The sequence below is a fragment of the Phascolarctos cinereus genome, unplaced genomic scaffold, assembly GCF_003287225.1.
Source record: "Phascolarctos cinereus isolate Bilbo 61053 unplaced genomic scaffold, phaCin_HiC Scaffold_3;HRSCAF=262, whole genome shotgun sequence".
NCBI classification, from domain to species: domain Eukaryota; kingdom Metazoa; phylum Chordata; class Mammalia; order Diprotodontia; family Phascolarctidae; genus Phascolarctos; species Phascolarctos cinereus.
The window spans coordinates 35,931,032-35,939,497 of NW_027555736.1; the positions used below are offsets into that span (position 1 = coordinate 35,931,032).

The following is an 8,466-nucleotide window of genomic DNA, read 5'->3' on the forward strand; positions in this document are numbered from 1 at the left end:
ATTATTCCTGAACTGCTGGCCAACCACAGGAATGAGGTGATGCTGTCAATCACTGGTGCTAAAAAACCTCAAGCTTGTCTCACAGCCCCTCCAGCAGCTGGGGCTGATCCCTAGTGTCAATGCCTCCCCTCAGGCTTCTGCCAGTGCTCATTTTAATTAGATTTTACCTGTGGCCAAGATCAGAGGCAGTGAGGGTGTCCCTGAGTGGCCTAAACCAGGCTCAGGGTGGCCCTGAGAGGAGAAAGGCTGCACAGGTCTTCTGAATCACATCAGCCAAAAAGCAGCCAGAGGTAGAAGGCAGAGTGATTAGCAGCTGCTGGCTGTGGCAGATGAAAACCTTTCCCCTCTAATTTTGTAGCGTTTTCTGCATTGTGGCTTACTGAGCACTACAGCATTATACAAATGCTTGTTTGATGGGTTTAATTTTCTCATTGGTTTATAATATCTACAACACTTTGTGAAGTGCTCTGGGAAGAAAGTAGAGACTCTTTGAATGTCAAAGCCCCTGGAGATTTAGTGTGTAGTCCACCCTCTCTTTTTAAGGTTGGGAAAATGAGGCCTGGAGGAGGGGGATGATGTACCTGATGATTCTTGCTCTCTGTGACCTTACAGTCATGTCAGAGAAACAAGACCCAGACATGCGTATGGAACAAATAGCAGCTAAGTTACTCCTGCCATTCAGTAATACACAGTCAAGGGCACAGATGAATGGTATGGAGAGTAGGGGCCCTGGAGTTGTGGGGGAAGACACCCAGATCACTGGGCAGTGGCAGAGGCACAGGCATGCATTGCTTCACCAGAACACTGAGAGAAGTGGCGGAGAAAGGTTTGTGTGAGGCTTCTGTAGAGGCATAAAATAGGGAATGGCATTTAAATATGTGTCAGTCACTCATTTCATGTTAGCGATTTAATCCTTGTACTTAAGTTCTACAAAAATCCGTGCCTTCCATAATGTGGGGATGCCTTCCAGCAACACAGGTTTCAGCTTCTCTATGATGTAACATATAATCTTTGAGTTGGTGTGGCTAAAAATATTAATCAGCCATAGCTAGCCTTGTAGCGGGGCCAGATAGAATATGTGGTTCTTTACTGGACCAGTACTTGAAGCCCACCGGGACTGGGCCAAATTTATGTGCTGCTGGCACAGCCTTCGAGAGTCTAGGGTTGCCTCTGCACAGTGATAGGCAAGTGGAGGGCTAGAGTGAAGATAGGATTCTTCAGAAGTTAAGATGTAGCCTTTATTCATGTAGCTTATGCCTAACTCATGTGATTATTGGGGATCTTGGAGAAGGAACCTCTGAAATATGGAATCACCGGACTGAGGGGAACCAACGAGAGGTGTAGTCACTTCTCTGTTTCTAGGAATTTTTGACAGTTTGGGGCCTGAAGCAGCTGGTTCTTCTCTTTAAAATGAGTTGTTTTCAGGCTATTTTGGCTCCCAGGACAAAGTTCGTAGTTGGGCAGACTCCGGATATTGCCAGTATCCTTGAAAATGCTGGGAGGTGTGCCAAATGCCTGTCATTTCTGCTGGGGAACATTAGTCAAAGTGGCATTTAGCCCAGTGCCTGCCAAACTGAGAACTGACTTGGCTTCTTCTTCAGTTGGCCTTTTAAACACGGCAGCAGAGCTCCACCTTGTGAATTTCTGTGGAATTACTTCTCCAATATTTTTGAAATTAAAATGTTGAGGTAATTTAGCATGGGATGATAGTATTTTGGGAGCTCAAAGAGATTTTGAAGACCTCGTTCTTACGGGTGAAGAAGCGGAGGAACAGAGAAATTGTGACTTGTCCAAGGTAGCAGTGACTTTGCATCTTGGTGTTCTTCATCCATCTAGGGGAGGTGTGAGTTTTAGTTGCGCTTCTGATACCAGCTAGCTCAGAGACCCTGGGTGAATGACTTCTTCCCCCTGAGCCTCTGTGCACTAGGATTCAGCACTTCTTTACCTGTGGGTTTTGAAAAACTTGGCAATCGTGAAAGGTTTCTGAACACACAATGACCAAAAGTTAATTTGAAATCAAACACTTGAATCTGAGGGGTTTCTGGCAGCACTTGCCCGTCTTGCATGTCACAACTTCACTGCAGCCTTGGTTCTGAACACAAAGCACACACACCTTGCACTGAACAAGCCCTCAGGCCATGCGACACCAGTGAACGCTGCCAGAACCGAAAAGGGGTCCTGAGTGGAAAAAGTTTAAACAGCCCTGGACTAGATGCTAAGGTCTCTTCCAGCTCAAGATGCTGTGATTCTTATCTCTCTGACTTCCTTTGATCTCATACTTTGTGGAAGTCTAAGGCATTCAGTGAGTCAACAAACACTTACCAGGTGTGCCAGGCACTGGGTGCTAGGATCAGAGAAATGGAGAGATTGTCCTCCAGGGGCATTCTTTATATGTGTGCAGATGTTAAAATAAAAAAGTGCAGAATACACACAAAACAAAGACAAGGTCATTGGGGGAATCTAGAAAAGCCTCATTGGGAAGTGGGGCTCGAGCTGAGCTTTGAAGAAATGGAAGGATGCTGAAAGACAGGAGTAGAAAGGCACGGCCTGGACAGGGATAGAGGCAGGAGCTGGAGTATCCTCTGGCAGGTGCAGCAAAAGCCAGGTGGGCGAGAAACACAGAGCGTGTGAAGGAGAAATGGATAATCAATTCAGAAGTCTTGGCTGGAGCGAGGATGTGAAGGGCTTTACTTCTTAGCAGTGGGTTTGTATTTTATCTTAGAGACAGTAGGGGTCACTGGAGGTTGTGGCAGCAGAGAATATCCCTTTGGCCACTCGCTGGGTGGAGGATAGATTGGAGAGACTGTGGTCAAGGAGCCTCATACAGAAGGGGTTATAATAGTCCAGGCAGGTGACAAGAGTTAGGGAAAGCAAGGGACAGATGCAAGAGAGGTTGTGGCTGTGGAGTGGACGGGACATTGGCAGCTGATTAGACATGGGTGGAAGCCTGTAAAGGAGAGGGAGGGATCCAGTGTGACTCAGCTTTCCAACCAGTGACTGGAAAGATGGTGGTGTCATCCATAGAAATAGGGAAACGTGGAGGGGAAAGTTCCATTCTGGATATATTGAGTCGGAAGTGCGGGCAGAACCTTGAGGTTAATGTGCCTTGGCTAGAAATGAAGAGAGATTTGGACTGTATGTGTAGATTTGGGAGGCATCTACATACACATGACAGTTGAGTCCATGGGAGCCATTGAGATTACTGAGGGGTGGGGAGTTAGAAAAGAGGAGGGTCCAGGATAGAGCCGTGCCAAGGGCTGGATGGTGCCATCAGCCACCATCATGTTGACTGTTGTGTCTTATGCCAGCATTGGAAGAAAAAGCTTCTCTCCCTCCAAAAGGTAATTTTTATCCCATCTTTTTTTTTTCAATTAGGGTTAAGTGACTTGCCCAAGGTCACACAGCTAGTAAGTATCAAGTGTTTGGTCTGAGGTCAAATTTGAACTCAAGTCCTCCTGACTTCAGGGCCAGTGCTGTATCTACTGCGCCACCTAGCTGCCCCCCAAAAGGTAGTTTTTGCCCATGAGAACATGATGGATGAAGTAGAGAGTGTCAGAAATCCATGGTGATTCCTCAAGTCATTTGAGGTTTTATTTTTTCTTAAATTGTTAAGTTTTTATTCATAGTTGCCCTTGGTTTTTTTTATCCTTAAATGGTACTCTGTAACGAATAATGTAAAATCCTGTAAATGTGTGACTCAGATGTTCCATATAACTGCCCAGGGATCACAGATAATAGAATTTAGAGCTAGAAAGAGGCCCTCAGTATCATCTAGTGCAACCCACAAAGAAGTGGATACCCAAAGAGAAATGACTTGCCCAAGGTCACGTGGAGCCTTCGGTCCCCTCCCCCTCAGTGTGCTCTCCACCGCACAATGGATCTGAAGGATCTAGTCATCATCAGACTTTGTTAGGTGTGAGATCCCCTTCACTGTTCATGTCTGCCCCCCAGCCCCGATTTATCCTGTCTCTGACTGGTTTGTCCGTAGCTGTTTGCATGTGGTTTCCCCCATTGGACTGAGAGCCTTGGAAGGTAGGCTTTGTCTTTGGCTGTTCTTTGTATCCCCTGCACTTAGCGTGGTGCCTGGCACCTAGCAGGTGCTTAACAAATGCTAGTTGACTGGCTGACTGACAGCACACTGAAATGGAACTTGACTGAAGGCCCCGGAGTGACGCCCCCTTGTGCCTGGTGTGCTTGTCTTCCAGGAAGCTGATCAGTATTGCTTTCAGTGACCTGAATCCCTTCCCCCTGCGGCCCATCCGGAATCGGAGGAGCTACCACCTGGAGAAGGTGCGCCTGGAGCTCACGGAGCTGGAGGCCATCCGGGAGGACTTCGTGAGGGAGCGAGACACGGACCCCGACAAGCGCGACCTCATCAGTGATGACGACGAGGACAGCTGAGCGGAGCCTCGCCCCCCACGTATCATGACCAAAGCGAGTTGAGCAGACTGCGCCCAGGCCGGTCCGTTCTTTGAAACAGAGAATGTAAAATGTCAGCGTTTGGAAGTCTGCTGGACACATTTTCAAACGTGACAGCCTTTCTTAATGCCTGAGTTAGAATCCCACTCACTTGTTTACAGCCATTTTCACGCAGTCGTGTATCAGTTGTGTGTGAAGTTAGAAAAATTTTTGTCCGTGGCTCGGCAGGCCCGGCAGCGTGTGCACGCTTAGAGCTATCATTCCCTCCTCAGACCTGACCTTGCTTGACTCCTCAGCCCCTGGCAAGGCCTCAGCTCATAGATAGTCGTTCTGTAGCTGAAGCAGTCTCCATATGGAGCATTTCTGGGGGATGGATGCCCGACCTTCCTGACCAGGGTTGTCTGGCATCTGCTGCATGGGGGCCAAGCAGCAGAAGGTGCTCTTGAAAGAGGGCATCCCCCCCCTTTCTGAAGTGCTGTCATCGAAATGCTTTTTTCTACACTCATGTAAAGCCACAGTGAAAATGCCCCGTGCAACCCTGTGTTTGCATTTCTCCTTGTCCTTCCACAGGCATCTTCCCAAACAGGAATTCAGAAACAATTTTAGGACTTTGGAACCCTCCACATACACACTTCTCCCTAATTCTCATCCGTAGTATTTGCCAGTCATATTTATGGTAGGTGCAGAGAGTAATGGGGCTGCCATCTTTGATGGCATTCAGCTTGTTAGAATATATGTATCGTATGTATCATATGTATGGCAAATCTCTATGCTATGGAGCCAGTACCCATGGCAGTCATGGAGTGATTTGGGGGAGGGGGCTTTACAGTAGATCTCTTGGCAAAACTCTTTGATCAGTATAAGATTTTACTTCCCAAAGAGGGAAAAAAACCACATCACACAAACGAGCACAGCTTGGACATTGACCAGGGATGCCAGATGGGTCAAGTGTAGCCATGTTTCCTCAGTGCCTGGGAAGGCTGAGTGCCCCCCACCTTCAGTTTTTCTCAGAAGTTTCTGTCCCAAGAAAACAAACTGCTTTGGCTCCAGGTGAGTTTTCTTGCATTCCCTAATTCAAGCGCCCCTTCTGGGAATGGGAGGAGGTTTCCAGCACTGCCCTGGCTCTCCATGTTGTCAGGGTGAATGGCCCCATTGGTCCCTGGTTAGTCTTAGAGCATTTCCTTTGTGAGAATCTGGAGAAAGGTCTCTCCCAGAGAACCACATTTTCCTTAATGTTAGCGATCATCTTTGGCCACTTGTCAGCCGGTGGCCAGCTGTTTACAAGGGTGTCCTCCCAGCTGTCAGTGTGCCCTGGGATGCTGCTTGATAGTAAAGTGGCTGCCATCTGTTCTAATCAAATCAGAATGTGGGAGGGCCTTTGTTCTGGGAGACTCCCTGTAGTTTCTAGTAGTAAATATGTCCATTTTGGGTTTAGACAGACTCTAGTTGGAGGAAATTGTTTTGCGCTTAATACCATGGTTCCACTCTAATTCATAGACATTGTAAGGAACATTTTTAAAAACTGAGATATGAAATTATATTTTTTCCAAAGTCCCTACCTTGGATGAAGACTTCTAGAAATAATGATGTGTGTTCTGTGGACACTAACTTTAAAATTTGTTCAGTGATTTCTAGAAATTCTGTTTTATAATCAAGTTTATTTTTTAAAAAATGTTTTGTATTTCCACTCATTTTTTTAGTTGTCCTATAAGTTGAGGCTCAGTTTAATCTTTCTGATGTTAGAATTTGGAGTGTTCTTCTTTTGAGGAGGCCAAGCTCTGTAGTGAGCTGTACCTGTAATATAATAGTCTTATTTCCTATTCAGATACTAAATTCCATGTGAAATACATTCTAAAATTTATCCCTGACTGGGATGGGGAAGGATGGGTGTAGCTGGAGTTAGCAGAGCACATGCTTCTTTGGAACTCGGTGGAAAGTCGAGCCTTGCGTTACAAGCCAATCTGGGACTTCCCCAGCCACTGATGCACACTGAGCAGTCGCTGACCTCTGCCCTATGAAGTGATGGTTCTTAACTTGGGAAACTCCAGAGCGGGAGTTTCCTCATCTCTGGCAGATCCATTGGGGTTAACTTCTCACAAGATTCTGTTTTTAGAAACAGATCTTGCAGTTGCTGTTTGAAAGTGATTCAAGAAAGTTTCTAAAGAGGACAACTGCCACATGTGGGCTGAATTTGTAAACTCAGCCCTTTCTTTCTTTCCTTTTTTTTTTTTCTCCCGGTGAGGCAGTTGGGATTAAATGACTTGCCTAGGGTCACACAGCTAGTGTCAAGTGTCTGAGGCCAGATTTGAACTCGGGTCCTCCTGACTCCAGGGCTGGTGCTCTATCCACTGCCCTGCCTAGCCGCCCCTCAGCCCTTTCTTAATGGGATGGTGTTTGATCAGTTGATTCCCTAGTAAATACTGTGGTGATCTTTTGGAGCAGAGGGATTACTCCTTGGAAGGAATTCATGGGACCAGCAGATCTCTGCAGGGCTATTGATATTAGAATTTCTTTTAGAAATATGGGAGACAAGGCCAGCTCTTGCTCTGGCAATTCTGGGGTCCATTCCCATCACCACTGCTCTGGAGCCACACCAGAAGAGAATGTGGAGAAACGAGTTCACCAATGTCCCCGTCGAGTGCGGAGAGTGGGGAATGAAAGGGATAGGCTTTTCCTTTACTTCCTCCAGCGGTCACTTCTACCAAAGTGCTGGCAGGAGGGAGCTGGGCCTTCCTCAGAATTCATCTTGGTCTCCGCGTGGCATGTGCCATTCACCCTATAGAGGATTGGGATCCACTGTTATCCTCTATAGTGAGAACCCACAGGGCAAATGGGCTGGCAGAGGGCGAGTGTCTAGAGACCAAGGCTGGATAGTTAGCGAAGGAGCCCAGAGGCCACACAGAGCAACTTAGCTGCTGGGCCTCCCACTTCAGCTAGAAGAATGGCAGTCGTTCTGGTCTGTTCTAAGCCAGTGCTTTGGAAATACCAGTATTCAAGGTGAAAATGATAAAATCCCACATTTTAATGCAATGAATAATGGTTAATAAGTACTTTTTGTATATTTTCACTACAGTTTATATTTTTATAGGCAATTTTATTGAGGTTTTTCTAGATAATGTACATTTTATTTTGTATGGTAAATGCATGATTCCCCTTATTATGTGTATTTATGTAAGCACAAACCACTGAGTTACTGCTCCCTTCCTTTGTCAGCATTCACTTTATGCATGAACTTTATACCCCCAGCTGTCCCTCTGGGTTACTCATGCTGGAATATTAGAGTAATACCAGAGGGAGGAAGGACTGCCCTGCCTGAGGTGGGCTGCTAGTACTCCGGATTTCAACTATACTGTGCACGGGAATATCAAGTATTCTAGACAAGTATTCCTGCTTTGTTTTCTTTGACTAATGGTTTATTATATTGCATAAACTTCCCCCCCCCCTTTGGGGCTGGGGGCTGGAGAGGGTTCCTCGCAGTATTTTTCACCATGTGTGCAAGGGTGAATCTGGCAGGTCCAGCTCGACTGAGCTGCTGGAGAGCAGGGGAATGGTGAGAAATCCTCAGGGCCATTTTGACACGGGCATGTGATGCTCCCATGTTGCTGGGATCTGTGACGTAAGAAGTCAGATCGCCCCTCTTCCAGCCCCACAGCTGGCCTGCCTTAAAGGAAGGCCCTGGTTTTTTTAAGCAGTCTTTGCTTCTGTGTTACTTGGAGCTATGTGCACAATCTTCAAGTGAAGCTTAGAATTGTAATGTTAAAGGGAAAAATAAAAGATGTTAATTTTGTGTAGCTTTCTGAGGTTTTTTTCCCTGTTTACACAATTAAGATAATCATTGGAAGTAAGCTAGAGTGTAGAGAAGGAGCAGGAGTTGAGGAATCAGGGGGGTTCGTCTAAGTCCCTTCCAGCTCTGATCGTCTGACTTCATGTCTAAGAAGTGCTTACTGTGTGCCAGGAGTACAGGTGCAAGCGAAAAGGAGGACAGTCCCTGCCTTCAGCCAGCTTACCTGCTGAGGGAAAACACTGAAAAAGAAGTTGAAGGTGGGG

General features: G+C 46.5%; 1 protein-coding gene across 1 annotated transcript in view; it reads left to right on the forward strand.

Moving 5' to 3' along the window:
• Window positions 1–8,210, forward strand: part of TBC1D2B (TBC1 domain family member 2B) — an 81,908-nt gene extending 73,698 nt beyond the window's left edge. The window contains 1 exon segment of the mRNA XM_020975979.2: window positions 4,206–8,210. Coding sequence (XP_020831638.1) covers window positions 4,206–4,401 — 196 coding nt within the window. The 3' untranslated portion in view covers window positions 4,402–8,210.
• Window positions 8,211–8,466: the final 256 nt, after the last annotated feature.